The 20,729-nt window shown below is 25.2% G+C and overlaps 1 protein-coding gene across 2 annotated transcripts in view; it reads right to left on the minus strand.

The window, feature by feature from the left end:
- The window catches only part of LOC129610174 (IQ motif and SEC7 domain-containing protein 1), a 110,122-nt gene extending 90,094 nt beyond the window's left edge, over positions 1–20,028 (minus strand). The window contains exons 1-2 of one of the 2 annotated variants that reach the window (XM_055522592.1): positions 18,467–18,489; positions 12,876–12,952 (exon numbers count right to left, since the gene is read on the minus strand). Coding sequence is in view for 1 of the 2 variants with exons in the window: in XM_055522590.1 (XP_055378565.1) it covers positions 18,467–18,672 (206 nt within the window). In the remaining variant the exon portion in view is untranslated. Of the gene's footprint in view, positions 1–12,875; positions 12,953–18,466 lie in introns of both variants that reach the window. The other variant, XM_055522590.1, reaches the window with a different exon arrangement.
- Positions 20,029–20,729: the final 701 nt, after the last annotated feature.

Raw genomic sequence — 20,729 nt, forward strand, 5'->3', positions numbered from 1 at the left:
TTTAAAGAATTTTTGATTCTATGAAATTTTATTATTTTCTTCATAAAGAAAAAGGATAAATTTCGAAAAAACTTATTGTAGTTGAAATCTACAAGGGTTCTTAAAAAATTTGCGCTTGAGAGTATTTTGTAAAATTTAAAAACTTCCTTTAAGTACCATTTTTGCTTATACTCAGTCTTCTTCTCGGAAATTTTATAGTTTTTATGACTCATCTTTTCTTGTGTTCAATAACTTTTTCAACATACACAAATTTTACTTTAGAATATTTTAGAATATTTTATGTGTGTATGTAGATGAACAAAAAAATAAAAACTGTTCTTCAAAGGTGTAAAATAAATTTTATTAACTTTTCTAGACAGGTTCGTTCTTGCGTATTTTTTTCTTTATTTAACAAAGAAAGAAAACCAAAATTTTCCATGGTTAGTTTTAGAAAAATAAAAAACAAAAGAATTAGGATTAAAATTTTCTTTCCTTTTACTCTGTAAATATTGCAGATATGTGCGAAAATAAGATGAATTTATTTTATGCTTGAATTACACTTTAAAAATAACAAGGATTACTTTAAGTCGAATATTTTTTATGATTTTTTTTAATTTTATGTAAATTGGAAATATTAATTAAATCCTTAACAAAAATTGTATAAACGAATTTGCTTTTGAATATCTTAAAGAATTTAATTTTAATGGTTGAAGGAGAACTACACTTAAAGACAAAAAAAAGGAAACAGCAGCTATAAAAATTTGCTTCTTACTCTTCTTAATCAAAATTTTTTCCACTAAATTTTAATTGTGTCTGATATAGGAAAAAGGTATTAAAACCTATAACAAATAATCATTATGAAAATTATATTATTTCTTAATCATTGTAAAAAAAGGTTCAGTTACCAAATTATTTTAATAAAGAACATTGTACCAAAGAATATTCAATTATGCTAAAATAAGTTTGTGTGGAATTTTCTAAAAGATAGCCAATTTTTAAATAATATTGAAAGTAAAAATATTAATTCTGTTAATATTCAAAAGATAACAACGGTAGGCTCGTCACCTACCTATTTAAAAACACAAAGACGCAAGAAATTGGTATGTACGATATCATACGCACTAGTCCTATACTCTTCCTGATGGGGGTGAAGTAATGGAACAAAAAAATATTCAGAACATGGCTTTGGCTGTTGTATATGGTTTTATGATAGAAAGGTTTTTAGTCCTTAAGTTGAATATATAATGACATTTTAATAATTCCGACTTCAGGTTGATACAGTGAAATTTGGTAAGGCAGCAATTCATTTTAATTTTGCAGAAGATTGTCTACAAAGATTTTGATGTAGGATTTAAAAGTTTCCTTAGAAAGTGAAAAATGCAAGTTCATTAACTCGCAAAACTCAGAATATAATCATGATGCACAATGTCATCAATAACAAAATTGCAAGTAAATCTTCTTTCCTGAAATGTGAATACTGCTCTACAATTGCTCATTACTGTAGTAGACCTGAAGCACGTTAAAATTAATCTGTTGCTTTTTCTGTTATTAACTATCGTATAATTTTTATTCAATCGTATCGAATCGCATTTCATTCATAATATTTTCTTCGTAATCTTTAAATTGCATTCCAAAACTCATCAATTCGTTTTAGGCTCCTTTTTTAAATTAATATCACATGTTGTGTATACTTTTATACAACATTGATATTTGAAAGCACATGCATAATGTAGAATTTAAAATAAAATTAAAAAAACACATTTGGATTTTTAGTCTTGGAAAAAAAAATTCCTTTTAAATTCTAATTTAACGGATCGAAATTTTAATTTTCCAATGGGAAACTAGAACAAATCAAAGAAAATAGTTGTTTCGGGAACAATAGCAGAACCAAGAGCAAAACAATAAAAAAGAAAATAAAATTAGAAAAGGATCTAAAAAAGGAAAATATACATCAAAAGGATAATGGTAATAAACAATAAGTAAAAACAACAAAATAGAAAAGAACTAAAATTTATTCAAGAAATAAAAACATTTCTCTTTATTATTTTTATATAATATGTAGAAAATAATATCCGAAAACAAAATGTAGACAAATAAAAAAGCCTTTGGGGTAATTTTAGGAATCGAATCCCAGCATTCACAAATATAATGTAAAAAATATGAAATTCGCAAAGATACACAAAAGCATATTTTTATGGATAATAAAAAAAAAACAAGTTGAAGGTGTTCCGTTTTTATAATGCTAAGTGAAGCAGCTCAGGAACAAGAGTATCATTTGAAATCGAATTACTTTTTGAAGTTGTTCTAAGAAATGAAACCTTAAGTTGATTACTTTATTTCATTCTTCATAAACGAAGAGTACAAAATTCACTCACTTTTTCAGGAAACAGTCAAAATTGCTTAGCTAGTGAAAGGTCTTCAGATGGAATGGTAGCGCACAACATTTAACGGGACAAGGAAATTGTATCAAGAGTCAGAGCTAGGCTTGTGTCACACAAAACAAAAAAAAGGGAGGCTGTCGTGATAAAGAGCCAAATCCAATGTTTGTATCCGGCGCTGATGAACTCCAGGCGTTTTTTTTTGGTTTCAGTTCTTCTACGGACTCAGCGAATGTTAATGCTAAGGACCTTAGACGATTTTTGTAGAACTTGGTTTTTTTCTTTTGAGGGAGGGAAAAAGAGAGATCTGAGTGCACTCTTCAAGGAACTCTTCAAGGAACTTGGAGTTACTATTTATGAGTTTGGAAAAGCACCATTAATACGCAACTAAGTTGCTTTAAATTTTCTCTCTCATAAAATAAAATTAACAAAGCTCTTTTAATAGTAGTAAGATTAGAATTTTAAGGGGGGGATTTTAAAGTATCAAACTAACCATTGCATCATTTTGCTTAGTTAGCAAGCATTTACAATTTATAGTTGAAGAGTGAATTTGAATTGTATTCCTATTAATTGCCCCTACAATTGTTCTGTAAACAACAGCACACTCTGTACTATCAATATTTAATAATAAAATAAATATCCTTTAAATAATAATAAAAAGAAGGAGACTTAAAAGAAAGAAAACTAAATTTCTAAAAACCCATTATGCAAAAGATTTAGAGCAAAACAACACAACTATAGAAAAAAATTTTGTAGAATCCTCAATATTTTTTTTCCTTGCTAACTTTAATTATTACAATGCCGCCGTAATTTTAATGTGTTCTAAATGGAATGTACAATAACCTTAACGCAAGAACTTAAAAAAAAGCAAGTTGAAAAAGAATTGAAATGTTTAAAAAGCAAACAAAAAAATTCTTTCTCCTTTTAAAAAATATACAAAAAAAAAATCCTTTTTAATTTAAAAAAAAAAAATGTTTTTCATATTTTATAAAGAAAGTTTTTCATTTAAGACCAAGTAAAAAAAATATTTCAAAAATTTATGAGTAAAAATATTTGGAGCGAAGAGAAAACGCTGCATAAACAAATTCCTTTAATACTAAAGACCCCTCATGTCACTGGGTTTTACTAAATTTAATGTAATAAAGTTTTATTCATTTGAAAAGTTCTTTAATTTATGACCCTAAACATACGCTCAGATCTATTCATAACAATGTTCAAGGATTTCACTTTTTCTCAAGTACGTTATGTATGTGGAAAATATAAAAAGGAATCTCAAAGTCATTTGAAATCTTTAATGTTCTTCATGCGTCATTATCGTTTTTTTCACTCTCATATTCTTGCGTTCTCATCTTGCGTTAATTGTATATGCAACATGAATGACAACTTGCGTTTTATCTTTAAACTTTCATGTAATTTAATTTATGCAAATTGAAAAACATTAAAGATTTGCAATATGAAATATGTAGGATGAAATAAATTTAGGTCTACTTTGTGTTCCTAATATTGTTCTTTGTAAAGTTTAACATTTCCAATTGAGAGTAACTCCTTATTTTCTTTAATATTTCCATATTGGGAGGAAGATTGATTTTAGTATCTATTTGATCGTCATTTATTTAAATTATTTAGGAGCGTTAAATTGTCAAATGTTTCAAATAACTTTAATAAAAACAATTTTCAAATAGGTCCAGTTGGAATTTTAAGGGTTCATTCAATAGATTTTGATAGTTTTGAGCTTCTAAAATGCAATCACAGAACCCATTAAGTTATTGTTGTTACAGTTCCATACGAGAAGAATTTAAAAATACTGAAATGAAAATTGGCAATAATTATTCTTATAATTATGATTAGAGGAAATTATTGAGCAGTTAGAGATCCATAATAAATTATGCAATTATTCTGTAGCCTAAAACTAAAATTTACATTAAAAATTAACTAAAATAACTTCTCTTATTTGTTTTGTTTATTAAGTACTCAAAATCACACAACAACCAACTCACACACAAAAATGATCATCATTATATATGCACATTTTATTAACACCTTTCGCAATTAAAATACAATGTAATCTTTTAGACTTAGCTGCAAATTAGTCATTCATTATAACTGATCACCAGTGTAATCAAAGATTTGAAGGTTTGTTGAAATATTTTAATAAATTTTTTAACAAGAATTTTACCCTAGACCATATCCTTATTTGCAGAGAAAAAATTATAGAACCAAAATAAAAATTTCAACGCTAAAATATTTTAAACAAAAGGAAAATAAGAAAGAAAACATAAGTGAGGTAAAGATGAGGTCAAACAGATTCAAGACGAATTTTTTTTTACCTTTCTTTTTTCAAAGTAAATCGTTAAAAAATGCAATCAAAATAAAAAAAAAAACAGAAAAACATTTTCACCTGGTGTCCAAATGTTCCAAATTGAATTGATCTTAAGATGGATTATGCATCTATAAATTGTTATTACAAAGCTGTTGCTTTTTTGGTTCTTTTCATTTTTTAATATGGTCAACAATGAACGAGTATTGCAGTTGCATCGCATTCGTGTGGCTTTAAATTAAGTTTTTTTTTTGTTGCTGCGCTTAAACAGATTATTAATAATATTTTTTTTTCTTTTCAATGTTATTATTGTATATCACCTGTCTCTCACCTGTTGCCAGGTAGATACCTAGTATACCTTGAGGTTTTTGCGATAACATTTAAGTTTTCAGTTTTTGGTTTTGATATTGTTGGGTTTGTTTTGAATTTCAAATACGCACACGAAACGCGTGTGTACCTTAAACGCAATCATTTTGAATTTTGTTTTTGGTTTTTTTTTTGTTGCCAAAAAATATATAATAATAGTTGTATGGTTTTTCATGTAGGTCTCATAAAGAGAGAATCGCATTTTATTAAAATATTAATCCAAAGCAAAGCTGCAAAGTGCACAATTTTGAATTGAAAACATTTAAAAAACGAGATTGAAAGCATAATTATTTGCAAAAAAGTTTTTCTAAAAACTTGGCACATTTCCATATGGGATACACAAAAATCGCAACGATCGTTTGAAAATTATTGCAATTGGTTTAAGAGCGTGTTACATATTATTTTTGTTCATTTATTTTTAACCAATTTTTCAAAATTTATTTGAAATAATAGGCACACCTTCAATTTCTAATAAAAAAGGACGAAATTTCGGAACATTTTGTAAGTTCTCTTCCCTTAATAACTTGCTATGAATATTCGAAATAAAGACGGGAAATGCTCGCTGTTTTTAACTTTTCAAACCTATTACACATCCATTATACGCTAAATCGAGTTACAGTATTCTCTTTCAATCGTATAGCAGCATAATGTTTTAGAACAATTTTGCCTTGTTAAGAATTCAAAAGCAAAATTTCGCACGCATTTCCTTAAAATACAACTTACAATAAATTAATTTTAAATTGTCTGAAAATACTACAATTGTGTGTATAGCAAGTTAGGGATGACGGGCATAGCCTGTTTAATTCGAATTTAACGCCCCTTAGTTTAACTTCAAATTCTGGGCTTATTGACATATAATTTTTCGCCTTAAAGATTGAAATTAGTAATACACCAAAAAATTTATCTACTTATTAACCGTTTCTATGAAAACAAAAGTATTTCTTGTTATTAAAAACTTTATTTCACCATAAAAAAAAAATTTTTAAATTAAATTTAACATTATTAGCCGTGTAAACAAATTCATCATATTTATTTCAGGATTTCAATAAAAACAAAAATTTTTTTTACCCTCAATTATATTAGAAACCAATTAAATTTTTTATACCTTTACAAAATAACAAGAAAACTTTATACAATCAAATTTCCCATTTTTTTTTTTTTCATAATGGAAGAAAGTTACCTGCCAGAAATAATATATATTAACACACATACAAGCTCACTTTTAATAAAACAGTCATATAAGCTTTGATCCTTTCTATAAAATCTGAATGTAATTTAATTTTCGGCAAAAGTAAATACCTTACATACAACCATGTATGTATATGCATTAATATTAAAATAATAACAAAAATTAAATTAAAAATAAAAAGTAAACATAATAAAATATTTCCGACCCTATAATCATTTGTTAAAGAAAACCTTATGTGTAGCCCCTTTCCTAAATTTTTCTTTTTCTTCTTGTTTTATTTCTCTGATTATTCCCGAAATTTAAAGGAAATGAAATCGATAAAGTAATAATCAAACAATAATAATAAAAAAATAATAAAGTACATGAATATACGATGTTGACTCAAACAACAGCCAAAATATTTTGCTGGTCCTTTATCGTGACTTTGTTTAAATAATTAATTAAATCAAAAAGTGTTGCCATCATGAAAATTTATTAAATATAGTAAAACCGAAAATTTGTATCGCAAATTTTTCGATAGCCAAAACAAATGTTTATTTACCCATATTTTGTCCAAAACTATTAAAAAAATTTAGGATTTTTTTTATGTGGCATTCACTAAAGAATAGGATAAATACAAAATATTCTTCGCCAAATAATAACCTGTAATGAACGTAAATCTCACATTGTTATTACGAAAATTAAAGTACAGCAACAGATAGACAAAAATGTACGGTGATTTTTAAGGATTTAAGACACAAATGGCATTCTATTCTACTCAAAAACGGTAGCAGTCAAAGTAAAAGTAGTTTTGAACAGTCGTTCCAGATCAGATGGGTTTAATATTTATTTGTTTTTTTCAAAAAAAGCTCTTCAACTTCATTATTTTTTAAGTACAATTAAGACTTATAGGAGTAATTTCATTACACTCTTTTTTGGCGCAACAATTTCAAGAAATTTTAATTAATTCGTTTAAGAGTGCTGACTATTGTTTGTTCCTGTACAAATATGGGTAAATATAAAATTATACAGCGCAATCCGTAAAAAAACACTGAATTTATTCCTTTCCTGTAGATTTTTAAGAAAAAGATTTAAAAATAAAACATTTGAACTTATTAAACAATTTATTTTTATTAAAAATTTCTCAATTCTTTGAATACAATGCCTTACTGACAAATGCGTGTATAATTTGTATAGTACTTTAACTACATGTGAATAAACACTGTTTGAACGGCAACACATTTTGCATATGATTTAGTTGCACCTGTACAATTTTTAACCACATTAACATGAATGAAATCTAATATTGAAGACGCCCAGGTTGTTGCATGTTAAAATACACTTTTCGAAATCGTTCGTACATTATAGAGGAACGCGTGTGTCTACCATTTTTTTTAATTTTTGAAATATGCGCGTGTCACATAATTTAATTACAAACGAGTTGCTTTTCGTTTTTTCATTTTGGTGTTTTATTTTTAAGTAATAAAATTTTCGTGAAATGAATTTGGATTTAAAAGATTTTGTTTGACAGAAAAGTGTAAACAACTTATAAAAATTCATAAAACAGCTTACATATTGTTGCTTGAAATATTTTAGTATTTTAATATTCATAGTTAAAAACGATTTGGTCATTCGGTATTTTTTTTGAATTTTTAATTATAAAACAAATCACATTGTTAAGGAAACTTACGGCAGCTGAACAAATATACCTATAATAAGAAAATTATCTAAAGGTCTAGTAAAACTTTCAAGAAAGGATCAGGTTACAAAGAAGAAAAAACAAAAAGAGGATTACATTTATTTCAAAAACAGCAACTCAATGTTAAGATTTAGTTCAAAAAAATTTATTATAAAAAAATAATTAATTTAGGTGTAAAAATTGTAGACTTGCACATTGCAAATGTTTTATTCTATTCAAAAAAATTGTTATTGAAAGCATTGCATTAAATTTGAGGGATATCGCAAGGATATTGACAGTACAATTGTACTAAAATTCTATTAAGTAAAATTTGAAAAGATAAAAGAATCTATTGAACAGATGCTCTTTCTATTCTTTTGAAGTCTTTTTTGGAACATATGTTTAAAAAATCTTCTAGAAGTTTTTGAAAAATATGCACAATGCTTGTTAAAAATGCACATTTTTTTTATATAGATTAAATTTACTTGTATATAGAATACACAAACACATGTGTGTACGTCTATTGATCAGTTATTCTCACTTAATGATTTTTTCAAGCATAAAAGACAATTTTCTTTTCAATTGGCCTCAACTGAAATCCATTTAAGTGAGCTATTTATTATACAACTCTATATAAGTACAATGAAATCAAATAATTTTTTCAAATAATTTTAAAGACATTTTATGAAATTATCAAAACTTAACAGTGTTTATTTAATTTCAGGAATTTTTTTAAATAAGCGAATTTGTTTGAAAGAAAATTCTAAAATGTGACCTCGTTTTAATAAAAACGAGAAAAAATAAAGTTGACCTTGTCAACTCTGTGACACCCGCACGAATTTGCTATCTTATGCGCGAAGAAATATGTCATAGTTGATTATGGGACAGACTATAACTTTAAGTTGCCGTATTCCCATATTAATTTATGCAAAATTTCAATACTGTGTTTTTAATATTTTCTAAGATATGGCCAAACTACTATTATTATGGCAGCTACCAGAAGGAGCCAAGCAATTTCAACGACTTTTATCAAACACATTGGTTCTACAAATATATTTATTCGTGCGAAATTTCAATACTAAATACTGATCATATCCAATTTAAATACGGTTGTGAACTTGAGTTATCGTTGGGACGGACGGACGGACATACACTTGAGTCTATCAAAAACATACACTTGAGTCTAAGTCTAAGACCGTTATTTCTTAGCTTTACAAACGGTAAGACAAATTTAGTATACCCTTCGAACATACGTTCGTACGGGTATAAAAATTAAGCTTGGTGTAGCGTGAACTTTTATAACGAGTTTGGAAAATAAATAAAAAAAGTATTATGCCTACCACCGGTATTCATTTTGTATTAATGTAATTAAAAAATATATTTGGCTAAGAACAGTATAGGAAATTATGTAAAAAACTACACTAACCACACTAAACATTTGCAAAATAAATAATCAACATTGATTATTATGATCCCAATATAATTCATCAGGTCCCTGTTATATTGGACGATACTATGGCATACTGAGTCCGGTTTGTTATAAGCACAGCTAATAATTATAATTACAAAAAATCAATTTATTCCAACGCATTAAAGAATATTTTTATCCTTTCCTAATTTTATCTCCGTCTCTCCTAGTTATAAATAGAGATTCCATTTTTTTATCTCTGCTCTAAATTTGCTTCTAACTTAAAATAAAATTTTTCCAGTTAAATAGTTCTTATCATTTAATTAGTTACTTATTTGTGCTTAAAACATAATATATTGGCCCTTGATTGTCTTATACGTACAATGAAATTTATAAAAAAAATTCTTTTTTCAAAAATAGATTTGAAGTAAAAAGAACCTTGGCATATAATATGCACACATATAATATTGTTTCGCTTGTCCTTTTCTCAATAAATAAACTTTGTCTACTTGTAAGGATTTTAATGTACCGATTACTTTAATATCTAAATTTATGTTATAAAAATATTTTCTTTACCTTCAACATTTTCATTTTTTAAGCAGAAATGAAAGGGTGTGCTGTTAATGTGCGACATAAAACAGAAAATGCTTTGTGAATAGCTGAGAGCAATAATTTCATAGTTTTGGAAACTGCAATATAATGAAAAATAAGTAACTGGAGCTAAGAATTTTTAAATTTTGCAAGAGGCAAAATTTTTTAATTTGCAAGAGGCAAATGAAAATTCGGTAGCTCTGACAGCTGCTATAAAAGTTATTGAGAAAAAAGGCTTTCATTATCTTCCAAAATTGAAAAAAAAATCTTCTGTAAAATTGATGAAACATGTTATTAGATCGAATACGAGCTTTGTTCTTATAATTTTCTGAAATTATTTTGACATTTCAACTCAATCGAAAATTTACTTCGAAACCAATAAACCTTCGGCTGTGACACCCTGTTATACACAGTAAGTATTAAAAACTTTAGTAATTTAATTTTTATTTTTAAAAAAATATATTTTAATAAATATTCCATTGTAACAGGCACACTCACACACTTATGCACAAACGATCATATTAAATAACATGTAAAATGTCAAATACATATAGTTCTAAAATAAGATTGGTATGTGTTCGTAATTTTACAAGTATTTTTTTTATTAAGAAAATACCTTTACATTACGATGCCAGTATCAGGTATATATATATATAAAAAAAGGACTTAAAACATTAAAATATTTTCAGATATCCTTGAATTATATGACTGAATGATAACGATGAAAAATAATGTGAGATCAGAGGATGGTACAATTTTAGTTTCTTTCTTTCTTTTCTTATACAAAAGAGAAAAAATTGGAAAGACAGGATGTTACAATATTTTTTTTTATTATTTTAATTTTTAATATCTTTTGTTTATTCTCAATTCAGAAAGGAATAGGATATTTTTGATGATAATTTTACATTTTAATATGTGTAGGTTCATTTAATACTAATTTTGTTTTCTGGAAAAAAGGAAGTAACAAAATTTGTAATAAATTTAAATGAGATTTCCAACTAAATCAGATTATTCAAATAATTTTTGAATTGCATCATCAGGAATTTAAAAGATATGCTTGCATTTAAATTCCTTGAGATTTGATGATAAATTTTGGTTGGAATGTTCTTGTATATAACAATTAAATACACATATGTATTGTGTATAGAAAAAAAAAATAACTTTGAGAATTAAATAACGTAGATAATTAAAGGATCCCATTATTTTCCCATTTTATGCATATACCTTGAACTAATTGCAACTATAATATCATATTAATGTCTTACTGTTTTGATTTTCGTACGTAAAATCGCTGAAACTGTGAAATCATTTTGATTTTTAAATTGGTTTTAGCTTAATGAAATAGGCGAGTCATAGAAAAATTGTTAAGCCTTTTAGTAACAACGTGTTTTCCTTAATTTTCTTGCTTTTCCCAAATTTATAACTAAATTAATCCTTTTATAGAGAATAGTTTCAGAATACAATCAAAGTGGAATTTCTAAAATTTATTTAAGAGAAAGGTATAGAGTAATTTTATTTGTCAAACTACAATAATGTCTAGTATTGATAAATTATGTATTCCGCAGCAATTTAACCTAAATTTGTTTAATATCACTTTTATTTTTAAAAATATTCGAACTTTAAATGGCGCACAAAAAATATTTAATTTTTAATTAAATATTTCAATTATAACAATTATAAATTCACATAATTTTCAATTCTGTTTTATTGTTTTTTGTGCAAGAATATTAAATGTTATTTATTTTTCATACCAAAGCAATAAATTAAACTCAAATTTACAAAGCTATTCCACTCAAATTATTTACTGCCATCTATATTTTACTAGCATTAACTTTTGTTGTACTCTTTCATTTGAGAGTAATTAAAAAATAAACTCACCACGATTATATTTGTTTATAAAGGTGAAAATAAATATACGAAACTTGCTTTACTGTTTGCTTTTTGAGTAATATTTTGAAAATCAAGACTTGAAAAAGTTTAAAAGCTTTTTCTTTTCTAAATTATGAGTGATTTTTTAAAAATACTCGCGATCGCCAGTAATCTTGATGGACCATGCGTAAAAAATAGTTTATAACGATAATTTTGCTCTTGCTTTTTGTGCACATCATGAGTGTCGTAAAATTTAATTTTAAAATGAACGGAAAATTATTTTTTAATTTGGAATATCTAAGATAATTTCTTTTTACATTTTTTACTACGAAATTGCATTCTAACACAAGCAACAAAGCAACATTGTCTGATTTTTCCAGAATATTTTTTAATAAATGGTGTATAAATTTTAATAAATATTATCTGTATTATATAATGTAAGTTTTTCTGTCCGAAATTGAAAAATTTCTGAAAAATTTGCACATTGGAATATAAGCGGAGTTCAAATATTAAGATTTTAAGATTTATATTGATCCAAAGGGTAAGAAACTCAGGACTAAATTTTCATAAAAATTAGCTGAAGCAAAGTTGGAGAGCTTAAAAAATTTTTACTGACCAAACGAAATTTCATTGAAACAGTTTTTTTTTCTTCTTCTATAATACTATGGAGAAGTACATTTCGGATGTCAAAACGTGACATTATCATGATCCACATTGATGTATGTAATTATGTATTGATTGTTGAATAGATTTGCATACTTATGATTGACTGATTAAATTTATGCAAATCTGCTACTACAGTATGAGCTATTTCGGTATTATATTTAAATGTTGTAACCTATGCATAAATGATTTTCGATCTTATATGGAAATTTTAGTCACAAAATATTTCAGTTCGGTAACACTAGAATATAAAAACTTCTGTTTTTAGAGTAAATGCATAACATAGTATAATTTCTGAGGTTGTTTAGCTACCTTTAATTTCGAATGCGGGTAGAAGCCTTAATGAATTACTGTAATCTCATGTATACAGTTTTGTTTAAATCAAAATTTTTAAAAGCTTAATTATCGAAATTGTTATAAGCGTAATGATTTTAGTATTAAACTTTTTTCTTACTTACTTGCATTTTAATTGTCATTTTGTGTTTCAACTCAATTAAACTATGAATCACTTAAAATTTTTTCAAAAATAACTCACCTGCAATTAGAAAAAAAAAAGTAAAAATTAAAATTAGCATGCATTTTTATTTGTCATTTCTTTGTTGTTATTTTAAAGTGTTAATAGAAAATTTTTAATAAAAATAATTAATTACTTTTTTCATGTATGGCATTTAGCACTATTTCGTAGTAGGTATGCAAAATTTGTTATTTAAAATACAAACAATGTACAAACACTGAGAAAAATACTCATTAGCAAAACTATTTTTTCCCATGAATTTTCTTCATTTTACAAAATTAATTTAAAGCATAAAATTTTAATTATTTCAGAAATAATTATAAATTCAACCACTACCTATGTACATGTATGCATATATAAGAATGTACATATGTACATTATACTCCTAAATTTATAAAATAATTGAAAATTTCAAGTTAATGTCATACAATTAGACACAGGGCTAGAGCAATAATGAAATTTAAAAATTCGTTAGCAAAAAAAGAAAAATAAAGGAAAAAAATCTTTTGTTTTGTTATCACGACATAACGAACATTGACTCGGCAAAACCAAATATTAGAAAAGCTCCAAAGTCAAGTTTAATAAAAATAAAAATAAACCACCCACCTACACACAGGTATACTTATTCAGTTTTTGAAGTAATAAATTAAGGTAGCAAATTAAAGTACTACTGAATAATATTCTTGGAATATATTTGTATATACATAATATGCATTCATCACGTACATGTGAACATAAATATACACAATATTAATAATTATGAAAATATTATTATATAGAATTGCAAATGGTGTTCAAATGCGGCGGTAATTTTTCAACAAAAATATTAAATATACCCGACTATATAAACAATTGCCATATTATTAAAAATGCCTGAAGAACTTTTTTATTTTATGTATTTTTTTGTGTTGAATTGCATTGTGTTACCCACACAATATACAGGTGGGTTGTACAGAACTCACCTATATTTTGTTTTTAGTCAATTGTTGTTAACGTTTTTGTAAAATGATTAGTAATGACAATAAGTATATAGAAATATTACCATTTATATGGAAAGATACACTCAGTATACTTGCATAGATATTAATGTATGTAGATGTATGTAAATAGGTATGGAAGTGCCAATACCACTTAAGTATGTATAAGTTTAACATGAATTTTTGTTGTTATTTTGTAGTGTTCATTTCTTATTTATTTTGTTTTCAATTCGAAAGAAAAGTTTTTATAATTTTCCAGCAATTTTCCTTTTTCATATTTTGTAATTTTGAAATCATCTTTTATTGTTGTTTTTCATGACATTCTGTGATTAAAATTTACAAATTCTTTTGGAAAGGTGTCGTGTCGTGACATTTTAATGTTAATTTGTTTGACGTTGTTTCTTTTTTGTTTTTATCCAACAATCGGATGAAAAAAATTATTAATTATTATTGTAGTATAAATAAAATGTAGCTTTCCCGTAGTACGTGTTAGTGACCAATGTTCGTTTATAATATTAAGAATTTTATTAAGACGAACAGTAATGTCATGGGTTCTCAATCATGATGTGATTTCTTTAAATATTAATAGCATTTATTCTAATTAAAAGCTTGAAAGGAGAAGATTGCAATGTCTTATTACTCTAACATAATTTTTATTTTGTAATCAAGAAGATGAAATAAACTAAAATGAAATTAAGTTAGAAAAAATTGTTTTTAAATTTGAAATTTTTTTAATTGATTCATTTAAAAAACTGTGAACTTCACCTTTGAAATTGAATTTTTTTTTGCAAATTAATGATCACTTAAATTAATTTAAGAAAATATTAAAACTTTTAGACTAAATAGCAATAACATCAATATTAATAATCATAATTAACCACGTTAATAACAAAAAAAATTTTTTTTTTAATTTTTAGTGACCTTTCGAAGATTTTAAATGTTAACTATAATGTACTTAAAAATATTTCAACCAGAACACAATTTTCATTAGCATTGATTTTTAAATAATTAAAATTTGATTTCCTGTAATTTGAATAAAAATATTTGAATAATTTTAAGTAATAAAAATAACAACATCATACAAAATTAAAATAATAGTTTAGGACAAGAAGGACTTCTGGAGACCGCACGTATTTATGATTGCAACGACAAATACTTTGCAGTGCTGCATACAATATGAAACATTCATTGATAATTTAATTCGAATGATGACACTATATAGGTACATTTAATGATGACACTATATAGCCAAATACACAAAAAGTATGTTCTGCAGAGTAGGGTGGTTGCAAAATACTAATTTTTAGATTCACTAACACTCACATAATAAAGACATTGTATTGTAATTATTAGTTTGGCAAATATGAAAAAAAGTCATAAATTGTTAATAACTCGAACCGATCCATTAAAATAACTGAAATTTTTATTAAAATGCATTTATAAAAAATAATTATCTATAATTTCAATAACAAGGCAAAGCTTACCAAATTAATTTGATAAAATAATTTAATAAAATTATTTTTAATAATTTTCTAGTTTACTACCAAGGACACTTCTTTTTCTTCAAATAATTTATAATTTTTTATAGGGTTAACAAAAGTTTAATGTTAGAATAGCAAAAAAAAAAATAATTTGACTTAACGATCTCAATAAAATTTTAATATACTATTAACATGTCAAGAGACAAATTAAAGATAATTTCAATATTAAAAGTTGAAAATTTAAGATTCCAAAAAACTGCAAAAAATAAAAAAAAAACCGAAAAATTGAGAAAAAAACAGCTTTGATGTCAAAAAAAAAATCAACTATCAAAAGGTCAACATATTTGATTACTTCATTTACTAAAATGCTTTTTTACTTGTTTGAGCTTTCATTTTGTATATTTACCAAAAAAAAACATAATTGTTTAACTTCCAACAGGGTTTTTGATATGTTACGACTGATAGATGAATCCAAAATCACACCATTAAAACAAAAACTAACTAAGAAAGAACCATAAACAAAACAAGCAGATATTTTAGTATAATGCGGCAAAACTTTTGGATATTCTTGAAGATTATAAAACATTTTACTAATAAGTAATAAGTAAGGTAGAAGATAAAAAAAAAACAGAAAAGCAACAGGAACAAAAATCTGTATTTTTCTGCCAATTATCTACTTATATATGAGCAATAAAAACATTGATCTCCCACTGGCAATGTAACAAGATCTTTAATATATTTAAGAAAAAAAGCTTAAAAACTTAATTCGGAATAGGAAAAAAAAACTAAAAAACGACTTTGTCTTTTCTTCCTTTGTTTTTAAATAAATATTTTTCCAGTAGTTAACGAACTAACAAGCAAAGAATTTGATTTTATGCTCATGTGGTGTTTCACGCAATCAGAAATATTAGAATAGAAAAACAAAAACTAATAAAAAAAATCTTTCAGTTCGTTTATACCAACAAATTTTTATTAACAAGAAATAAACACCAACGAGTTGTGATTGAAAAACTGAGCACAATTAAAAAAACTTTTCCAACATATCAAAAATTTTTCACTTCCAAAATTATTTTTATGTTGTAATTTATTACAGAATTTTAATTTGAAACAACCAATAAAAATATTTTATTGATATTTTCAGTTTAGTTAAAATGAACCTTACATCTCCATACACACACGCACACATTCGAATCGAAGTTAAAACCTATAATGGTTAATTAATAAAATTTCTTATACACATACTTTTAGTTAAGAAGTTCAAGTTTTTACTCGCAAAGTTTTTGGAAGATTTAATTATAGCAACAATAATGTTTACACTATTAAAATAATTAATTGTTGTTTATTGTGTCTCTAATTATTTTTTTTTTTAATTATTGGAAGAAATATCTGATGTGTGGCATTATAAAACATAAATGTATACATATAAATTATTTATGATTTATTGAGTACAAAGCGATTTGAACTCTCCTGGCAATATAAAAGCAAAATAAACAACAAATAAGTGTAAAACTTTTATATTTTTTACTAACACATTAAGAGCCCATTTGAATTGTAGTTATATGTAGTATGTTCGTGTGATATGTTTGGATTTAAAATAACAGACGAAAATTTATAAAACCCAAATTATATCGAAATGCTTGCGAATTAAAGTCCTTAATTAAATAGGAGGGCACGTATGTATAGTATGTCCTTAATTAAATAAAAGAGTATGTAAATAGAAGAGTATTTTCCAGCAGCACTTTGTGATAGCAACCTTAGAGTTTTTCTTATCATTTTTTCTCTCTATCAATCAAATGAAATCGATAAGTGTAAAACCAAAATGTAAGTAGCGAGAAGAATCGTCTGCATATTGGCACAGAACATGAAAATGTCAAACAAATCTGAAATCACATTTTTAACTATTCCAAATAAATATGGTATCGATAATCCTCAAAAAAACATTAAATTGTACGATTGTTAGTTCGATATCAATTTAGATTTTTATAAATTTTTGAACTCTCACACAATTTTTGTACCTCTTCCATAATTTTGCCATTTGAACAATGCCGATTCATACATATTATTATAATGTGGTAATTGGAAGGAACCATATTTGATGCTATTTGTGCTGTTTTAGTAAATATCTAATGCATTATACACATAATGTTGTAATTGGTACATTCGTAAGTCTTAGGACTCGAATTTGTAAATTGAATTTGAAGTCATTAAATGCGACTTAATTCTATAATATTAATAAGAATTTTAATTTTTACATGCCACAAAATAAATATTCTAATGGTGTGGCATGTAAAAAAACATTTCAAAACTTAAATGTTAAGATTATTTTTACTAATACTATATAATGAAATAAAAAAGGTGCTTAATTCTGGAGATGAGTCGGATAATTTACTAAATATTTTGATTTTTAAAATATTAATTTCAGTCGAAAATATTAAATCAGAGTCGAAAAATATCCAAAAATTCGAAAAAAAAGATTAAAATACAATTTTGTTGAAAATATGTGAATTTTTTTTCTAATTTGATAAGAAAATTATTTGCAAACCCTTTTTTATAAAATGTTATCGCTAAATCATTCTAATCTGCTGAAACAAAGTGTACGAAAACACTCATTTCTTGTTACTATTTAACTTCAATCTACGATATTTTGTGTTGCGACAGTTTCGTTCTACCTGGATGCGATTATGTACATTTTCTTTTATCATACTAATAAATTCAAGAATAACAGAGCATATTTGATAATGTTATTAATGTTATTTACAATAATTTAAATTAAATAAATTTATTTATATACAGGTGAAATATTAGACACATTTTTTATTGTTTATATATTTAATTATTTAATATGTTTATAAATATTTTCATATTATACACATACATATAAATAAACGTAAATATACAGATTGTGTGTTAAATTATTTCCCCACAGTATTAATTTTTTAAAAATTTCCTGCATATCATACTTAATATGAAGCCAACTTCAAATGATCTTCATTTTACCATTATTACACAACAAATACGACATTATTCTTATACGAACTTATTGTGAAAATATGAAAGAGAATTTAAATAAAACTCACCTGACTGTGGTCACATGATGTGATGTATGTGTATGAGTTTCCTTATGTCGAGTTGAATAACTAACAACGGTAACATGACGTGTTGCTTGCCTAACAACGCGTCTGACACGACTTCTACCATCACCAACTACAACAACAATTGGTGGTGGTTTACCATTGCCATATTGTAAAAATGGTTCAACTGCACGTAATTCAGCTTCAGACATTTTTTATTTTTGCAATTGTTTTATTTTGTTGCTAATACTATGGTTATTTATCTGTTGTTTCTTTTATTTGTTTTACTACGTTTGAAGTAGTATCGTAAGAACTACATATTAATAACAATACAATTAATACTTGTAGTAATACAATGTAGCATACAAAAAATTTGTAGTTGATAATTATATGAGTTTTTTTAGGTAGTTTTGTAGCTACAGTACAACACAGAGTTATTGTTTTGGTGTTTTATCTGTTTCACAGATGCAGTTTTTTGTAGAGAGAGGCAATAGTAGTATTGTAAAAGAGCAACAAAATTGTAAAATATTTTGACAAAATAAATAAACTTTCGTTTTCTTCAATTTTTTTTTTTGCAAATTTTTTCTTTTTTTTTTGCGCTGTGTTAAAAAATTGGATTTTTTTTGTAGTTTTCTTTTTGTTGTTTTGTAGTTTCGTTACAATTATTTTGTATTTGTTTACAAATGTACCGTTAATGTACAAATATGCATCGATTTTTGTTTGTTTGTATTTTTTAATTATTTCGATTTTAAAATTTTGTGTTGTCTAATTTATTTTTGTAATTTTTCACACTTTTGGTATTTTATTATTTAGAATAAAAATTTAATTTTTTTAAAACAGTGAATTTGAAGTTGACAAAATCGTTTTTTCTTTGTTTAATCTTTGGTATTGAAATTTAGTTATGTAGGTTTGAAAAACTACAAATGTGGTTGAATTAAAAAAATTAGTTGAAGAATTTCCAATTGTGCTTACAAAACTAAGTTTTGCCTTCTAATTTTTGAATTATTTTATAATTTAAAACATTTTAATTAGCACTTTTACTTTGTTATCTGTTTTTATATTTATTAAGTTCTGCGTTATTACATTTAAATATTTTTTCTTTAAATTAATTATGCATCAAGTTCGTTTCATTATTTCCTGCAATAAAAACCAATTATAAACTACTTGTGAAGACTCAATATTTTTGCGAGCTAGATTTGTCGCTTAATATTGCAGCTTGATTATGTCTTTAGACTGCAAGTTAGTTCACAATTTTGTCACAAATAAAATGCCGCAAATTAAATTTTATGTGTTTTTCATTTTATAATAAATTAAATTTTCAATGTTTTTTTTGTAATTTGTGTATTGTTTTTATAATATATTTCGTGACTTTAACGTATATTTCGTGAATTTTAATAATAAAATAATAAAAAAGAAAATATGTTTTCAAAATTTATTTGTAATTAAATTTAAAAAAAATTAAACAATTAAACACTGACATTTTGTGATATACCCAAATACACATCCACAGCTGCTCATTACTGTAGCATCAGCCAATTCAAAACTCGGTAATATTTCAATATTTTTTTAAAGCAAAATTCAATTTTAAAGTTTTTGTTTTCATTTTCAATTAATTTACAGTTTATTAGTGTAATTTCATAGTTTAAAGAAAATTAATTTTTTTTAATCAAAAATATAAAATTTAATTGATCATATACAGTTGCAAAATAATAATTACAAAAATCTGTAAACATTCATGATATAGTAAATAAAAATTATTTTGCAGAACAGTTTTATTAAAATGGCGTGTTTTCGAACCATATAATTACAAATTACAGTGATCAATTATTTTTCTCGAGTAATTTTGCATGTACATACTTATTATAGTCAATAAATAATTTTCAATACATACATATGTGCATATTAACATATTAAAATGTATCTGTTATGAAAATATGTTAGCATATAATTTGCAATCGTTACTGTTCGAGTATTTAATATAAAATTTCTAAAAAATATTTTAAAGCTTTAAATTCATTTCAGATGATATGACAATCAGTCAAGATAGTATAAATTACGACAGAACAAATAAGAAAATGAATTTTTGCAAATTAACTAAGGGCAAAATATTGCCATATTTCCAATTTTTAGCAAATTTTAAGTAAAATTTAATTTTTTCTTGCTTGATTCAGAAGATTTGTGAACAGCTCCCTAAATTTTCGAATCTTGGTATGTTTTTATAAAATATAACTTTGTCAAATTCTTTTAATGACGTTTTTGACGAAATTAG

Source organism: Condylostylus longicornis, unplaced genomic scaffold, assembly GCF_029603195.1.
Source record: "Condylostylus longicornis isolate FDR11 unplaced genomic scaffold, ASM2960319v2 ptg000044l, whole genome shotgun sequence".
Classification (NCBI taxonomy): Eukaryota; Metazoa; Arthropoda; class Insecta; order Diptera; family Dolichopodidae; genus Condylostylus; species Condylostylus longicornis.